The sequence below is a fragment of the Rana temporaria genome, chromosome 1 (assembly GCF_905171775.1).
Source record: "Rana temporaria chromosome 1, aRanTem1.1, whole genome shotgun sequence".
NCBI lineage: Eukaryota > Metazoa > Chordata > Amphibia > Anura > Ranidae > Rana > Rana temporaria.
Genome location: NC_053489.1, coordinates 2,550,087 through 2,568,820, shown reverse-complemented (window position 1 = coordinate 2,568,820; position 18,734 = coordinate 2,550,087). Strand labels below are relative to the sequence as shown.

Below are 18,734 nucleotides of genomic sequence, written 5' to 3'. Positions count from 1 at the left end.
GGAGATCAGGCGCAAAGAGGTGACTCGAGTATAAGCCGAGGGGGGCATTTTCAGCACAAAAAAATATACTTGAGTATATACAGTATAATGTTTTGGGGTTTTGAGTAATTTTCTAGCAAAAAAATTATGATTTTTACATGAAGGAGAGAAGTGCCAGAATAGGGTATGGTAATGGTTAAGGACTGCATTAAAAAAAAAACATTATATATTTATGTATCACATTCTTATTGCCGTATTACTAGTCCCATAGCAGAAATGTCTTCTTGTTTATTTTGTGAATTCATGAATCCTAAGAAAACTCACAGCCATATATTAATAGAAAAGTTACTTTATTGAGTAGAAAAAGGACATTGGATGCTATTTAGTTAGCGGCAACAGTCTGGTCCACCCAGGATCTGAGGAAGGAGACGCGGGCGTAGATTCCGGGAGAAGAAGGAGAACAGGTAGGACTGCCCGCAGACACAACACCGGTCAGGGTCCAGGCTCCGTTCCTTTGGCACACAAGTGGTCCACCTGAGTCACCCTGAAAAGGAGAAAATGTACGAAATTACAAAAGATTTCATGAAGGGAGCTATTGGATAGCAGAAACAGCTTGACGGGGCTTCTAATCCTTCCCACATTCATATAGACCAGGGGTCTCCAAACTGCGGCCCGGGGCCCAGATGCGGCCCTTTCCTGGCCTTTATCCGGCCCTTGGGGCACTAATCCTCTCACTGATATGAGACACTATTCTGACATCTAACACCAACAATGGGGCACCATTTCTTCTACTGAAACCAATAATGGAGCACAAATACTCCCTATGATAGCAAAGATAGGCCACTATTCCTCCTAACCTGATGCCAGAAACATTTCCACTCCCACTGGCCACGATCCGGCCCTCCTAAAGTCTGAAGGACGGTGAACCGGCCCTTTGTTTAGAAAGTTTGGAGACCCCTGATATAGACTAACAAACGTTAAGATGCCTTTATAACACAATTGTCAATTTTTGGACTTTGTAGGTGCCACATAAGGTCATTTTACACCATGACGGCGCTGCTCAACCACAAGGCCAAGCTCGGTGCCATCTTAATTACAGTATTGTTTGGCAAAAGACATTCAATGGGCCTCAGAGGAAAAGAAGCAAATTTAGGAATTACAAAAGAGTTCTCATAAATCACTTGCTGCCCACATAACGCTTATGTGGTTTGTGCTTTAACGCTCACACACTGCACATATTCATCCATGGATGTCCAAAGTGTCTGTGCTGAGAGTGCGCGCTCCCGACACAGTGACCAACCTATCATAGACAGATCCTCTTCTCTAGTTATAATTGGGAGCTGATGAGATTGGATCCTCCTGACCATGTGATCGTTGTGACTGCCAATTACAGTGGTCAAGCAATCTGTAATCCCTTCCTGTCAACAAAGCATAAATGGCCAGATAAAGGGATGTGAGGCTGGGTTGGAAGAGGTTATTATAGACAGAACTATGGAGTCACGATACGATATTATCTATTTACAACAGGACATAACTCCCACCAATTCAGTATACTGTATAAGTAAATGGAATTAGTATTTGGGTTATGAGAGTTAAAGCAATATAGTCCCAAAGTTCTTTTGAATTACCATACACTAAAGCAGGAGTCTCCAAAGTTTCTAAACAAAGGGCCAGTTTACTGTCCTTCAGACATTACGGGGGCAGGACTGTGACCATCGGGAGTAGAAAAAGTCCTGACAACAGTGAGGAGGAAAAAAATGCCTTATTGTTTGTTTCAGTGCCTCATCATTGGTGTCAGTGGGGGAGGGGGATTGTGCCCCATTCTTGGTGTCACTGGGAAGAATTGTGCCCCATCATTTGTGTCAATGAGGCCAATTGTTTGTGTCATTGGGAGAAATTGTGCCCCATCATTGGGGCCCATTGTTGGTTTAATTGGGAGTAATAGTGCCCTATTATTAGGTGTCATTGGCCCCATTAGGAGGAATTGTGCCCCATTATTGAGTGTCATTGGGCCCCATTGGAAGGAATTCTGCTCCATTATTGGGTGTCATTGGGCCCCATTGGAAGGAATTCTGCTCCATTATTGGGTGTCATTGGGCCCCATTGGAAGGAATTCTGCTCCATTATTGGGTGTCATTGGGCCCCATTGGGAGGAATTGTGCCCTATTATTGGGTGTCATTGGGCCCCATTGGAAGGAATTCTGCTCCATTATTGGGTGTCATTGGGCCCCATTGGAAGGAATTCTGCTCCATTATTGGGTGTCATTGGGCCCCATTGGAAGGAATTCTGCTCCATTATTGGGTGTCATTGGGCCCCATTGGGAGGAATTGTGCCCTATTATTGGGTGTCATTGGGCCCCATTGGAAGGAATTCTGCTCCATTATTGGGTGTCATTGGGCCCCATTGGAAGGAATTCTGCTCCATTATTGGATGTCATTGGGCCTCATTGGGAGGAATTGGCCCCCATTGTTGAGTGTCATTGGGCCTCATTGTTGGTCTCATTGGGAGGAATTGTGCCCTTTCATTGGTGTCATTGGGGGGGGGGGGATTATGGCCCCAAGGGCCGGGTAAAAGCAAGCAAAGGGCCACATCTGGCCCCCGGGCCATAGTTTGGACACCACTGCACTAAAGGAAAGCCATAATTGGGTCTGACGGGTCCAAGCAAGTGGAGATTTCATGAAGGGAGCCATTGGATATCAGAAACAACTTGACGGGGCTTCTAATCCTTCCATTCTTCTTATAAGACTAACAAACGTTAAGATGGCGGCTTTATAACACAATTGCCGATTCTTGGACTTTGTAGGGTCCACGTAAGGTAATTTACACCATGACGAGCCAGCACATCTCAACCACAAGGCTAAGCTTGGTGCCATCTTAAATACAGTATTCTTTGACAAAAGACACTCAATGGGTCTCAGAGGAGAACTTGAACTCTAGAAAAAATCATGAACCATTAATGGGTCTAAAAGAACCCCTCACCAGTTAGTTTCAACAACAGTAATATGATATGCAGAAGATAGTCCACCATATAAAACAGAACACAGGACCATCAATGGAGGAGCAAATCATTCAATATTCACTTGTCAATACTCGTTAGAATTAATGTAACATTTAATTAAATAATTAAATAATCTATGATGCTCTATGTATGATTGTTAGTCTACATAGACTGTCCTGCCTCATATAAAGTGACCCTCATTAGAGATCCATAAGCTATTGTTCTGTCCAACAAGATGGCTGTAGAGAGCCAACACTGGTCAATAGAAGTCTGTAGGTCATCTTACCATGCAGGAAGAGGCACCGGAGGCTCCGGCGCAGATCATGGAGGCCTCGATTCTGGGGGCAAAGTATCTCTGGCAGTCAGTGTTGGTCAGAAGAGGAAGAGACACCTGCTGGAGTTTAGCTGGCTTAGTCAGTGCTGAGAGAGAAAGAGAGAAGACGGATTAACGTAAAAGAAGGACAGCAACTCTGTATTTAACCTTTAGAAATCTTTATGTATATCTCTCCACAGAAGACCATTTTATGGCCGTATTATTGTGATGCCCGTCCATACCAGACTGAAACTCATATCTTGCCCCATCATTACTGTAAATTTTAGGCAGTTTTTCCATCTTATGACGCTTCTTTGTGTAACTTCTCTGTTGTTTTTTCAAAAAATTTCAAACACGATCGGGTCACTGGAGCTGAACAACGGGGAGAGGTGAGTGTAAGCAAACCTTCCCCGTTCTTCTCTGTGGCAATGTCAGTGATCGTCTGTTCCCTGATATAGGGAACAACGATCAGTGATGTCACAAGTCCAGCCCCGCCCCCTACAGTTAGAAACACACAAAAGGTCACACTTAACCCCTACAGCGTGAAAAAAAGGACGCCAATTTTGTTTGGGAGGAACATCGCACGACCGCGCAATTGTCAGTTAAAGCAACGCAGTGCCGAAACGCAAAAAGGGGCCGGGTCCTTTACCTGCATAATGGTCCGGGGATTAAGTGGTTAAGAGGATGTGGTGCAAAACAGAACTTCTTCTGCTTCACGCAAAATGAAAGACGAACTCTAGGACGACATGGACGCCACCCCCCATTCTGAGACAAATCATCACCCCAAGCACCAAAGTCAAAAGTCTAAGAGCAGCTTTTGCAGACGACGTCCTCTTCTATTTAATGGAACCCAAAACATCAATCCCAAACCTTCTAAATCTATGTAGCGAATATGGAGAAATTTCAAACTTTAAATTAAACATTACAAAAACGGAGATCATGAGTATAAACATAAGCAAGATAGAAGAGCAACTCCTGAAAATGAAGTACAAATTTGCTTGGGTTAAAGAACTTAAATACCTAGGGATACTGCTAGCAAAATCTACTAGGGAGATGTACACGATAAATTTTATCCCTTTATTGAACGAAATTAAGACAGAAACAAAAAGGGTGGAAAACAGGGCAATATCATGGATAGGACGAATCAATTACTGCAAAATGGTTATTCTACCAAAAATGTTATATAAATTCCAGATGATCCCCATTGCCCTCCCCGGGACATTGCTCTCTGCCCTTAGAAAATTAATAATGAATTATATATGGAGAAATAAGAAACACAGGATAGCACTTCAGACACTAAAACAACCAAAAAAAAAGGGTGGATTAGCGGTGCCCGATGTCAAGAGATACTATGAGGCTGTGATATTAACAAGAGTGGTGGAGTGGGCCAGAGCTAGCAAAGAAAAAAGGTGGGTTAGTGTAGAAAATGAATTATCACAGGCAAGGTTAGATAAGATAATTTGGAACCCTCCCCAATTTAGGACATTAGATAAAAATGCACACGAGATAACTAAAAATGCACTTAAAGTTTGGGACACTGTTTACAAGAAAACTGTGAAGGAGTACAATTCACCCCTTATATCACTAAAGAATAACGATTATTTTGCACCAGGTAAAACACAAGTGGGGGGAAATTGGATTAAAATGGACACTATACAATTAAGGGATATAATGAAGGAAGGTCACATTTTAACACTACAGGAGTTGAAATTAAAAAACTTTTTCCGGGAAATTAATGAATGGAGATATCGGCAACTAAACCATTTTATCCAAGACCTTCCACACCCACTGAGGTCGGGAGATCAGTTATTGGAATTGGAAAAAATATGCTCTACAAAAAATGCCAGAGGATCTATCTCGGGACTATATAAGATGTTACTGAAGATGGAAGAGCAGAACATACCCCCATTCATTAAAAAATGGGAAAGGGAACTAGGGACACAGCGGGATAGGATCACAATAGAGAAAATGCTGACTCTGACACACTCCTCCGCGGTGGACAGCCGCACAGCAGAGATGTGTTTTAAATGCATAGCCGGATGGTACATGACACCAGACAAATTAAAAAAGTTTAAAGAGGGACAGACTGGAGAGTGCTGGAGGGGCTGCGGTTCACCAGGAAATATGGCGCACCTGTGGTGGGGATGCCCTAAGATAAGGAGGTACTGGGAAAAAATATTGGCCTGCGTTGAAGAGATTACAAAGAAAAAGATAAAGATGGACCCTTGGGTTGTCCTGTTCCACGGGGGGGAAGAAGGCATCAAAAGTTATAAAAAATCGCTAGTACCGCACCTACTGAATGCAGCCAAAAGATTAATCCCAAGGGGCTGGCAAGAGGTGGAATGTCCATCAATCTGGGAATGGATCGATGCGGTTGAAGAAACTTATAAAATGGAGGAACTGCAGGAGGATATGGAGGGCAACAATATGTTACAAAATATGAAATGGGAAAATTGGAGAACCTTTAAGAAATCATGGAGTTACGCGGAAAAGTTAAGAGAAGATATTTAAGACCACTATAGAAAAATCAGAGAGAAGTAGAGGTGTACGGAGATTGTTTTGGGTGAGATAGGAGGGGGGGGAGGGAAGGGTAAGGGGGGTGAAGTATTAAGGGAAAAACTTTTGTATATGTCTAGCAAAAGAAATTAAATATGTATTCAAGAAAATAACATATATATATGTATGTATATATATATATATGTATATATATATATATACAAAAAAAAAAAAACATAAGAGGGAAAACAAAAACAATTGACACAAGAAACAGAGACACTAATGATGCAAAACCCAAATAGAGATGCAATGGGCTGGTACGCAGAACATGAGCATGTAAATGCACACTCTATGAGGTGGAGTCTGAAGTAAAAAAAAAAAAAAAAAAAAAAAAAAGAAAGCAACGCAGTGCCGAAACGCAAAAAGGGGCCAGGTCCTTTACCTGCATAATGGTCCGGGGATTAAGTGGTTAAGAGGATGTGGTGCAAAACAGAACTTCTTCTGCTTCACGCAAAATGAAAGACGAACTCTAGGACGACATGGACGCCACCCCCCATTCTGAGACAAATCATCACCCCAAGCACCAAAGTCAAAAGTCTAAGGCCCCGTACACACGACAGAGGAACTCGACGTGCTTGGCACGTCGAGTTCCTCGTCTCGTTTTGGGATGAAGCCGCCGAGGAGCTCGGCGGGCCGCCTTCTCCTATAGAACAACGCGGCCAACGAGAAAATAGAGAACATGTTCTCTATTTTCTCGTCGAGCTCCTCGGCGGCTCCATCGAGCCAAAACTGTACAGACGACAGAGATTCTCGGCAGAATCCGGGTTTTGACCGAGTTTCTCGGCGAATTCTGCCGAGAATCTCTGTCGTGTGTACGAGGCCTCAGAGTCACCTTTGACTCAGACATGACTATGGATGTACAAATAGGATCGTAGTCAGCGGATCTCACCATCTTCTCCGCCTGCTACAAAGACTCATCCCCTTCACTACAGCAGTAGTAGTTGGAACAATTATCAACTCCACACTCATCCCCTTCACTACAGCAGTAGTAGTTGGAGCAATTATCAACTCCAGACTCGACTATGCAAACTCCCTCTACCTCAGACTCCCCAAATACCAGATTTCTCATCTACAAGTCGTCCAGAACACGGCAGCCAGACTGATAACGGGGAAAAAAAATCTGGGAATCAATCACCCCGCCCCTGAGGACCCTTCATTGGCCGTAAAAGATCGGGCAGCGGCGTTGCTAGCCAGGTGCGGGGGGGGGGCGGGCCGCACCCGGGTGACACCACTGGGTAGCGACACCACACTAACACCGCCCGCCCTTGCCCTGTGCCTTGCGGCTCAGCGAAGCGGAAAGAACCCGCCCCCCCTCCTCTCATCGGGTCACATTCAAGGCCCTCTGCCTCACTCACAAATGTACACAAGGAATGGCCCCCCAATATTTATGCAAGTAAATAAAATACCAACCAAAACCTACTTCAAATCCCCAAGTCCCGCTACAAGTCTAAAGGAGAACGAAGATTCGCAGTCCAAGGACCTCGACTGCGGAACGCGCTACCAACTAACATCAGGCCTTCAGAAAAAACTCAAGAACCACCTCTTCTGAAGGATCAGGACGATAATGGATACCAAGCGTCTTGAGGAGATTCAGTTCGCATTTGTAGCGCTATACAAGTTATTCACTCACTCAGATGATAAGTACAAAATTCTTCTCCCCTATAATATTTCATGAATGATGTCTGTAAACAGTTTGCAGGCATTGCATACACAGGAGCCATTGTCTAAGCTCTTGGTGCACAAAACATGCCGTGGGATGGCCATAGCAGGAGAAGTTGACCAAAGCATATGAGGTATGTCCTACAATCTAAGACAAATATTTTTAGGGCATACTTTGAATTGAGCTTCAATGGGTTAATACTTTGTATATTTGAAGAACATCTAATTCACTTACTGACACCATTGGTGTATCCCCATCCGCTGGTGACGCAACTTTCTCCTTCTCCGAAGACATCAGAGGAAGCAGCAAGACACGCAGGGGACACGCGGTCATTGAGGGTGGCGGGACTGGAGAGCTTGATCAGGGCGATGTCATTGACAGCGGTCTGGGAGTTGTATTGTGGGTGTCTGAAGAACTGAGAAACATTATATTAAGGATTAATTCATCTTCTTAGAAAAAAAAAAGTACTGGCACATGCGTGCAGGGGCGCAAGCCGGTATGTGCGAGCAAACGTGCACGCATTGGCGTCAATCCGCCTATTTAAACCTGCCAGTGACATGCACACTTTGCTGAGTGGTCTTTCAGCTTGTGCCTGTTTGCCTGATCTGTACCAGTTTCCTGTATCCTGACCCGGCTTCACCTGAACCTTCACTTTAACCTCCGCCTGCCTACTTGTGACCCCAGCTTGTGCTTGACTCTGCTTGTGCCTGATGTTCCTGTGCCTTGCTGCCGGACTGTGTATCGAACCTGGCCTGTGCCCCGTCTCTGCCTCACGTCTCGGTACCTGCTCTGTCTGGCTGTTGATGACCTCCTGGCTCATGTCCCGGCCACGCTTCCACCTGCTGATTCAGCGACATGGAGCTCCTGTTCTCAGTACCTGCCCAGCGCTCTTCAGCCACCTGGTTCCTGCCAAGACCCAGCCAGAACCATCTGCTACATTGGCCCTCGTGCCACTCTGTGTCCTCCACTCCCTGTCATCACTACCAGGGGTGTTGGACAAGAGGTGCAAGAGAAGCCCCTTCTACAGCTCGATATCCACCAGGTACGTGACACTTGTACATCGAAGGAATCTCAGCTGACAATTAAAGGGCCCAAGCAGTTACTTTGGACATTCCACAACCAAAAAACATACGGTGGTAGGCACCCTTGCCACTCCAGCTGTGAAGAAACTACAAATCCCACGAGGCATTGCAAGACTCTGGCTGACACAGACATGATTCTCAGAGGCTGAGGCATGATGGGATTTGTAGTTTCACCACATCTAGAGATCTATGGTTGCCTTCTCCTGCACTAGATGATTGTGGACGACCTTCATCTAGGTAATGAGATGAGCTCGATCTGACTTGCTGCATCTTCTAATGCACATTGTGAGAAGCTCAAAGTGTGCAGTGAAATCAAGAGTAAGAAATTTCAGTCCAGGAGAGGAGCCGGTACAACTGTGCAAGACTGAAAATCAAAGCCTGGATCAGCTTTCTTGACTTGAAAGCAAACAAAGCCCCATTTATAAGACCACTTGTAGTCTTGGAGCGCACACCTTTACGTAGATTCACAAAGAGTTAAGCCGGCTTATCAGTAGATAATCCGACCTAACTCTGAATCTACGCCGGCGTTTGTTTAAGTGTATGCTCAAACAGAGATACACTTAAACAAAGCTAAGATAGGCCGGCTTGCGCCGTTCTATCTTAGCTTGCAATGTTTCTGATGGCCGCTAGATGGCGCTTCCATTGCGGCCGGCGTAGATTATGTAAATGAGGGGATACGCCGATTCACGAACGAACGCCCGGCCTACACCGTCGCATTACGTAGTTTCCGTAAGGCCTTATCTTTGAGGTGGAATAACAATGTTAAAGTATGGCCGCCGTTCCCGCCGCGAGGTTCGAATTTTTTACGTCGTTTGCGTAAGTCGTCCGTGAATCGGGAGTTAGGTCGTTTACGTCCGCGTCAAAATCAATAGGCCCGTACAGCCTACTTAGCCGCAATGCGCACTGGGAAATGTAGTTGCCCGGCGCATGCGCAGTGTCAAGAAATGTGAGGTCAAGCCTCATTTCCATACAACACACCCCCCTCCCAGTCATTTGAATTAGGCGCCCTTACGCCCGCTCGTTTTAGGCTACACCACCGTAGATTAGCAGGTAAGTGGTTTGTGAATCAGTACTAGCCTAAATAATTTACGGCGGTGTAGCCTAAAAAGGCTAGGCTAGGCCGCTCTAAAGTTAGGCCAATCTACGTGAATCTACCTATTTGTGTCTAGATGATCCCTCCCTTCTCATAACCAAAGGACCTCAGTACATGCAGAAATTCTATCATCTGTATTCAGGTCTTTAGAAATGAAATTAGCCTATGTATTTATTTATATTCCTTTACAAATGAAAATAACAGACGGGAGGGTCTTCAGAACTCCATCCCATATCTTTGGATACTACAAGTCCCAAATCTATGTGCCATGACCATGGAGGAATCACAGTCCTTAAATGTAATAAGAAATAAGTCTGCCCACCCACACATACATATATCACTACATTCTCTATAGAGGAAGAAAGCTTAGAAGATACATCGATGACACTGATCACCTTCTCACGTCTAACACTCTTAAAAAAAATGTAGTTCTCCTTCAACAACAAGAACTTACTCTGCCGACAGATTTGACCTGGATGGGCTCAGCATTGGAGGAAAGGTCGAATTCACCCAGGACCACACGGTGGGAAGAACTGGATGGAGAAAAACATGTCAGGTCATTGGGAAGTGGTTGGGTGTTGCGGTGACTATGGTCTTCAGACTCAACCTTCTTCTCTCCATACGTGTTTGTTTAGCAGCGAAAGGTATTTTTTTTTTCACCCATACTATCTACAGCTCTCTAGTTTCTACAAACTCTACCGTCTGTATCTTGAAATAAAGACAGATAACAGTTATGTCGCGTACACACGGTCGAACAAAAGTCCGACCCAAAAGTCATCGGAATTCCGACGGAGAAAAAAAGAACGGGTTCTATTTCTAAACTCTGATGGAATTCCTCGGAAAAAACTCAGATGGGCACACACAGAGTTTTTTCAACGGAAATTCCTATCGTGTGTACGCGGCATTACTTGTGAATTGGATATATGATTCTATATTGTATCTGGTCTATAAACCAGAGGCTCTGGATGGACAGTTGGATACATGGTTCCATATTTAGGATGTATCCAGTCTATAAACCAGAGGCTCTGGGTGGACAGTTGGATAAATGGTTCTATATTTAGGATTTATCCGGTCTATAAACCAGAGGCTCTGGATGGACAGTTGGATAAATGAATCTATATTTAGGATGTATCTGTCCTATAAACCACAGGCTCTGGATGGATAGTTCTATATTTAGGATGTATCTGGTCTATAAACCAGAGGCTCTGGATGGACAGTTGGATAAATGGTTCTATATTTAGGATGTATCTGTCCTATAAACCACAGGCTCTGGATGGATAGTTCTATATTTAGGATGTATCTGGTCTATAAATCAGAGGCTCTGGATGGACTGTTGGATACATGGTTCTATATTTAGGATGTATCTGGTCTATAAACCAGAGGCTCTGGATGGACAGTTGGATAAATGGTTCTATATTTAGGATGTATCTGGTCTATAAACCAGAGGCTCTGGATGGACTGTTGGATAAATGGTTCTATATGTAAGATGTATCTGGTCTATAAACCAGAGGCTCTGGATGGAGGACCAGTGAAGTTTTGCAGTGATTATTGACCTTGTAGTAGAATAGTATCACATAAGACTCACCTGACTGGGCAGTGGGCAGCGGTGACAACCCAGAGGCTGTTGATGATGGAGCCGCCACAGTAGTGGAATCCGGTGTAGTCCTGTAGAAGAAGAGTAACAAGATGGTTGCTTTATATACAGATTATTTCACCTACCCCTTGGGGATAAAAGTGGGAAACCTCTCCACATACCCTCCCCCTCTGATGTACTAGGTCCTTCTCAGTGCCATCTTCTGCTCCTTAATGTTCTTTGGTGGGACACATCTTCTCCCCATCCCACCACCGCCCCCACTTTTATCTTTTGAGGAGGGTTGTCACCTACCCTTGCCTCCTCTCACTTCACTTTCCTAACAGGGCTATGCAACACTCAATTAAGAATTGAAAATTAAAACATTCAGTCAGTGAAACTCAAAATTGTTTCCGTAGTAACCTATAGACAGGACCGCCATCAGGAATTATGGGGCCCCTTACACAGCTTCCCCCCTGGAGCATAGAACCGGCGGGGGGGGGGGGGGGGGGCTGCCGCAAATTGAGAAGGGGGGGGGGGGGGGCTGCCGCGAATTGAGAAAAAAAAGAAGAAATAAAGAAAAATATATATAAAAAAAAAGGGGGGGTAGCCATCCGGGGTCCTGGGGACCTCTGGGCCCTTTAATATATATTTTTTTTTATATAAGAAGAAATTACAAAAAAAAGGGGGGTTGCCATCCGGGAGCTCTGGGCCCTTTATTTAAAAAAAAAAAAAGAAACCTCTGGGCCCTTTAATAATAAAAAATATATATATAAAAAAAATAATGAAAAAAAAAACATTTATTAAAAAAAAAGGGGGTTGCCATCCAGGGCCCTGGGGGCCTCTGGGACCTTTAATATTTTTTTTTTATAAAAAGAAATTACAAAAAAAATGGGGATTGCCACCTGGGCCCTGTGGGCCTCTGGGCCCTTTAATATTTTTTTTTTTTTTATAAAAAGAAATTACAAAAAAAAGGGGGGTTGCCATCTGGGACCTCTGGGCCCTCTAATAAAAAAAAAGAAGAAGAAACCTCCGGGCCCTTTAATAATAAAAAAATATATATATAAAAATATAATAAAAATAAACATTTATTAAAAAAAAGGGGGTTGCCATCCAGGGCCCTGGATATATATGTATAAAGAAATATATATATATAAAAAAAAATATATATATATATAAAAAAAATAGAAAAATGTATAAAAGAAAGGGGGGTTGCCATCTGGGCCCTGGGGACCTCTGGGCCCTTTAATAATAATAATAATAATAATAATAATACACACATATATATATATATATATATATATATATATATATATATATATATATATATATATATATATATATATATATATATATATATATATATATATATAAAAAAATAATAATAAGAAGAATAAAAAATAATAAATAATAAAAAATAAAATAAATAAAAAAATGGAGGGGTTGCCATCCAGGGCCCTGGGGGCCTCCGGGCCCCTGGGGACCTCTGGACCCCTAAAAAAAAAATTGTCCCTTTAATCAATATAAAATAAAAATATATAAAAAATATATATTTTTTTATAAAAAATAAATAAAAAAAAGGGGGGTTGCCATCTGGGGCCCTGGGGACCTCCGAGCCCCTTACAGGTGTACTACCTGTACCCCCTTGATGGCAGCCCTGCCTATAGATCTGAGAGATGGGGGAGGGGGGGTGTTTTTGTACACTATGGATGACATTCTGAGCTGACAGATCCCTAGAAATGACATTAAACTCAGAAATGTTACAATTTAGAGAAGTTAAAAATGTGGAAAGAGAAGATCGTACCTGAAGAGACACCTGCCATGGCCAAGAACCAGAGACGGCGTTTTCACCGTTCACAACCCGGGCGTAGCCGGAGATAAGGGGACTGATGGCGGGAACACCGCAACCTGAGAAATACACATTCTTATTATAACTGCCAGTAATACTTTGTTACACATCACCATATAATACAACACAACGTCTGATTGGTCATTAACCACTTAAAGACCTCAGGTGTTTTTCAGATTTGGTGTTTGCAAGACTAAAACAGTTTTTTCTGCTAGAAAATTACTTAAAACCCCCAAACATTATATATATTTTTTTCTAACACCCTAGAGAATAAAATGGCGGTCATTGCAATACTTTTTGTCACACCGTATTTGCGCAGCAGTCTTACAAGCGCACTTTTTTTGGAAAAAATTCACTTTTTTGAATTAAAAAATAAGACAACAATAAATTTGGCCCAATTTTTTTATATATTGTGAAAGATAATGTTACGCCGAGTAAAATGATACCCAACATGTCACGCTTTAAAATTGCGCCCGCTCGTGGCATGGCGTCAAACTTTTACCCTTAAAAATCTAGATAGGCGACGTTTAAAAAATTCTATAAGTTGCATTTTTTGAGCTACAGAGTAGGTCTAGGTCTAGAATTATTGCTCTCGCTCTAACGATCGCGGCGATACCTCACTTGTGTGATTTGAACACCGTTTTCATATGCGGGCGCTACTCGCGTATGCGTTCGCTTCTGCGCGCGAGCTCGTCAGGACGGGGCGCTTTAAAAAAAAATTTTTTTTGTTTTCTTATTTAATTTTATTGATTTTATTATTTTTTACACTAAAATATAAAAAAAAAAAATGATCACTTTTATTCCTATTACAAGGAATGTAAACATCCCTTGTAATAGAAAAAAGCATGACAGGTCCTCTTAAATATGAGATCTGGGGTCAAAAAGACCTCAGATCTCATATTTAGGCTTAAATGCAAAAAAAAAAAAAATAAAGGAAAATTTGTCATTTAAAAAAATGACAGAAAAAAAATTGTCTCTTTAAGAGGCTGGGCGGGACTGAGGTTTTGACGTCACTTCCGCCCAGCAGAGCTATGAGGACGGGTGGGGGCCATCTTGCCCTCACTCAAGTCCTCACTCTCCAGGCGGCAGCATCGGATCTCCTCCGCCGCTACCGACGGCTCCGGTAAGCGGCGGAGGGCACGGAAAAGCGGCGGGAGGGGGGGGGCCCTCTCCCGCCACCGATAACGGCGATCTCGCGGCGAATCCGCCGCGGAGACCGCAGTTATCGTTTACACGGCCGCCCGCTGAAAACATGGATATCTCAGTTGTGGCAGCAGCTGCTGCCGTTACTGAGATATCCATGTTTAAAAAGAGGACGTACATATACAGTGGAGGGTCCTTAAGTGGTTAAGTCTCAGTCTTAAGTCTTTAGTCTTTGCACTTTGTCTACATATGATCGGTAATAAGGCGGATTCAATTATTTTTTGAATTTTTACTTTTTTTTATCTATTCAATAAAAATTCAATAAAATAATAAGAGCCAGGCTATCCCAGACACATTTTGTTCAGTAGTTTGCTTGTTTTCTTGTCTTAGGCCTCGTACACACGATAGGTTAACCAGAGGACAGCGGTCTGATGGACCGGTTTCATCGGTCCCAACCGATCGTGTGTAGGCCCCATAGGTTATTCAACCATAGGTTAAAAAAAAAGCCAACTTGCTTTAAAATTAACCGATGGATTCCTAACCGATGGGAAAAAAAACGATCGTTAGTAGGCACGACCATCAGGTTAAAATCCACGCGTTCTCAGAATCAAGTCGGCGCATGCTTGGAAGCAAGCGTTCTGACACGATCGTTTATTTTAACTGATGGTGTGTAGGCACGACGGACCATTAGTCAGCTTCATCGGTTAACCTATGACAATGGTCCTTCAGACCGCTGTCCTCTGCTTAACCTATCGTGTGTACGAGGCTTTATCCATAGTGGGTGGGAAGTTCATCTTGGAAGTTGAAAAAATGAATCCTAAAGAACGGTTCTTCGGTGTGATCAATAAGATGGAGATTGCCAATTCTCCCGTATAATCAGATCAATGTACTACGTTATATACGCTGAATGTGTGTGTCTAGAATATATCTTATGTATAATATCCATAAAAACATATTTCTTATATATATTACAAGGTGCTACAAACATCCCGTCCATGGACTCACCATAGGCTCCGCTGAGGAGGACCAGGCAGGACAGGACCCACAGTGTTGCCATTTTCTGATATTCTTGGGTATGAGGAGGATTGTAAGGTCTGTTCAGCTTATATACGCTCAGTCAGCCAATCAGGGGAGAGCTCCAGGTTTGCTATTAGGACAATTTTAGACCTCCTTATCAGGGAAACCTTTAGCAATTGCGTATATTCCTCCGATGTGGGCTGGAGGAAAAGATATGAAGAAACAGGTGTTCCAGGAGAACGTCACCAACCAAGACTCTCGCTGAGCGATGGAATCTATAATTATTCCATGTATTACAGTACGTCATTTACTCCGTATTACCTAAAGAGTGGAGTTTTTATTATGCTGAGGAACATCTAAAAAAAAGTATGAATATTGTTTAAACACCCACAGATCTTGAGTTCCAGGATCTCACCAATGCTTCTCACGTGTCTTTTAAGCAGCAAAACAAATGTTCTTGCTCACAAATGTGTTGACCAAGCGATCCGAAGTTCAGAGAGGATAATATCTCAGGCCTTGCTACCCTCCAGGATAGGGGTATCCTAGCCAATGCCGACCCAAGACATGGTGCTGCCTGGGACCAAGAATGAAATTCTGCCCTCCCGTGCTTTACCTTTGTTTTAGCTGTACTTTTCGGCCGCCAGCGGGGAGCTTTGGTGGTGCGGTTACAGCGGGGCTCTTTCTTTGGTGGTGCGGGTACAGCGTGACTCCCTCTCTGGTTGGTGCGGGCACAGCGTGGCTCTCTGATTGGTGCGGGTACAGCGTGGCTCTCTGGTTGGTGTGGGTACAGCGTGGCTCTCTGGTTGGTGTGGGTACAGCGTGACTCCCTCTCTGGTTGGTGCGGGTACAGCATGTCTCTCTGATTGGTGCGGGTACAGCGTGGCTCTCTGGTTGGTGGGGTACAGCGTGGCTCTCTCTGGCTTCCCCCAGCATGAGCACAGTATTTTTTTTTCCTTTTGTAACCCCCCGCCAGCAGAGTGCTTGCATACTGGGGGCTTTAGCATGGTGTCTGTTGACACGCTGGGGACTCTTAAGGGACTACATTTCCCATGATGCCCCCAGTCCCCAGAGTCTTCTGATTGGCCCTCTGCTGTGGCCAATCATGGCAAGGAAAGCAGGAAGCAAGGCGGCGGCATGGCGAGTCCAATTAGAGCTCTCTTTCTTCTAGCTCCAGCTGACAGAGAGGGGGAGGGGGCGATCGGGGGAGATATACAGTACAGACAGCCCGCGGTTCCTCCTCTCCCTGTCACAGCGGCGCTGCCGAGTTCTCTGGTAAATGGAGCCGTGGCGCTGTGACAGGGAGAAGAGAGCCGAGGGCTGTCTGTACTGTATATCTCCCCCGATCGCCCCCTCTCTGTCACCGGGGGCCGGCCACAGCCGCACAGGCAGCTCTCCTCAGACCCGCACTTCCCTCACGCAGGAGATGGAAGAGGTGGGCGGACCAATTGATTGGCGCGGAGGATGAACGATGTGAATGCTGGGGCAGCCATGGTTTCTGACATCACTGGTTGCTAGGTGACGGTCGGCAAGCAATTTTAGCAACCAGTGCAACGCCAACCAGCATCTGCTCCGCTCTGCTCTCTGCTACGAGTCTCCTCTCATAAAAAAAAAAATAATAAATCTTGCCGGCCGGGCTGCCGTCCCCTCCTAAATGCCGCCTGGAACCATGGTCCCATTGGGTCCCATGCTAGGGCCGGCCCTGATCCTTGCAGTCGGAAAAGAAAGTAGAAAAAAAGAGAGGGGCGCACCAGCCTTGTGCATTATCCTTTCATGTATTTATTAAAGCGGATGTGTCACGGGGAAAAAATATTAAAAGCCAGCAGCTACAAATACTGCAGCTGCTGACTTTTAATATTAGGACACTTACCTGTCCTGGAGTCCAGCGCTGATCACAGCAGAGCACGAGCGATCGCTCATCACTCTGCTGCTCCCCCCTCCATCCACGCTCAGGGAACCAGGAAGTGAAGCGCTGCGGCTTCACTGCCCGGTTCCCTACGGCGCATGCGCGAGTCGCGCTGCGCCCGCCGATTGGCTCACACGCTGTGTGTTGGGAGCCGAGTGTTCCCAGCACACAACGGGCGACAGACGGGATGTGACGGAATGCCCCTCTTTCGCCCGTAGCGTGTGGCCGGAAGTGGGTGCAAATACCTGTCTTTAGACAGGTGTCTGCACCCCCCTCCCCCCTGAAAGGTGTCAAATGTGACACCGGAGGGGGGGAGGGTTCCGATCAGCGCGACTCCACTTTAGGGTGGAGGACCGCTTTAAGAAAAGAAAAATGATTAAAAGCTACTCACAAGCATCGAAAGAAAACCACAAGACAATCTTTGGTTTATGATGATCCGTCTACTGGTAGCAGTCTCCAGATCCTAAAGAGAGGAACGTACGAACCACTGCTGGCTGACGGGTTTCGAAGGGTTACCTTCTTCCTCAGAGCAGAGAAAGTCACCCTTGGAAACACGTCTTTCAAGGACTCCATAATAACCAATTCCTTTTCAGTTAAACCAAAATCCCCCATGGACCAAGAGCTCCCCTCCTCCACTTCTCACTTTAATTTACAAAGATATTCCACCGTACAACACAATAAAGAGAAACCAGCATCTGTTGTAGAAAACTCTAGAGCCTCGTACACACGATCGGATTTTCCGACAACAAATGTGTGATGGAAGGGTTTTGTTGGATAATTGTTGGATTTTCCGACAGCAAATGTTTATAGCATGCTTTAAAACTGTCTGACAAGAAATGTGTGCCGTCGGATTATCCGATCGTGTCTACACAAGCCCAGAGTACAAACACGCATGCTCCGAACCAACGCTAACCATAGCACGACATTAGCAGAAGTTGCCCAAAGGGTGGCGCTGAAGAGCAGAAAAACCACATCGTTTTGTATATGTTGGCTGAAAAAGTTCTGCCGTCTGTATGCATACCAGGTTCACGGCCAACGCCCTTCGGGACAAAATTCCACGGCTTTGTCCGATGGAAATCCGATCGTGTGTATGAGGCTTAAGATTCAACCAAGACCCAGAGGTTTAAACTTTCTGAATGTAACCTGCTGAATGTCAATGGAGAGTTTCATGAATCTAATGCCAATTTGTGCCGTTATCTGTCTTTGTTTTGTTGTGGACTTTACAGTGAGGAGCCGGTGTGATAGGCAAGTATTGACCTACCTGGGCTCAGGACTACTCTGTTTGTTCATATAACTAGATGTTCCAGGCATAGGTGTCACTAGTCCCCGACACCTACATCACCTCCCCCGGGTCTAGCTAGACTTCGGAAAGAGTCTCTGATTGTTAGAGGGACATATTCTGTTGTATGCCAGAAGTACAAGCAGAGAGATCTCCAGCCCGACAGTGACTGCATAGTTCTGGTGTGCAGCTGAGATGAGGGAGATGGGAGACAGCAGTGAAGGACCTGTGAAGCTTCCACTGACCATTAACACATGGGGGTATTGACTAAAAATGGAAATGCTATGTGGG

General features: G+C 44.6%; 1 protein-coding gene across 2 annotated transcripts; it reads right to left on the bottom strand.

The window, feature by feature from the left end:
• Positions 1-312: 312 nt before the first annotated feature.
• Positions 313-15,356, bottom strand: LOC120921578 (chymotrypsin A-like). 2 transcript variants are annotated; one of them, XM_040334184.1, is made up of 8 exons: positions 15,250-15,356; positions 13,057-13,160; positions 11,268-11,347; positions 10,137-10,215; positions 7,742-7,922; positions 3,265-3,398; positions 1,280-1,397; positions 436-523 (listed from the first exon to the last, which is right to left on the bottom strand). In XM_040334184.1, exons 1-8 carry the CDS (start codon positions 15,299-15,301, stop codon positions 519-521), a joined length of 753 nt encoding a protein of 250 aa, XP_040190118.1. In that variant the 5' UTR covers positions 15,302-15,356; the 3' UTR covers positions 436-518. The 2 variants fall into 2 exon arrangements, with proteins under 2 accessions (XP_040190050.1, XP_040190118.1); XM_040334116.1 differs by lacking the exon at positions 1,280-1,397 and having other exon boundaries at positions 313-523.
• Positions 15,357-18,734: the final 3,378 nt, after the last annotated feature.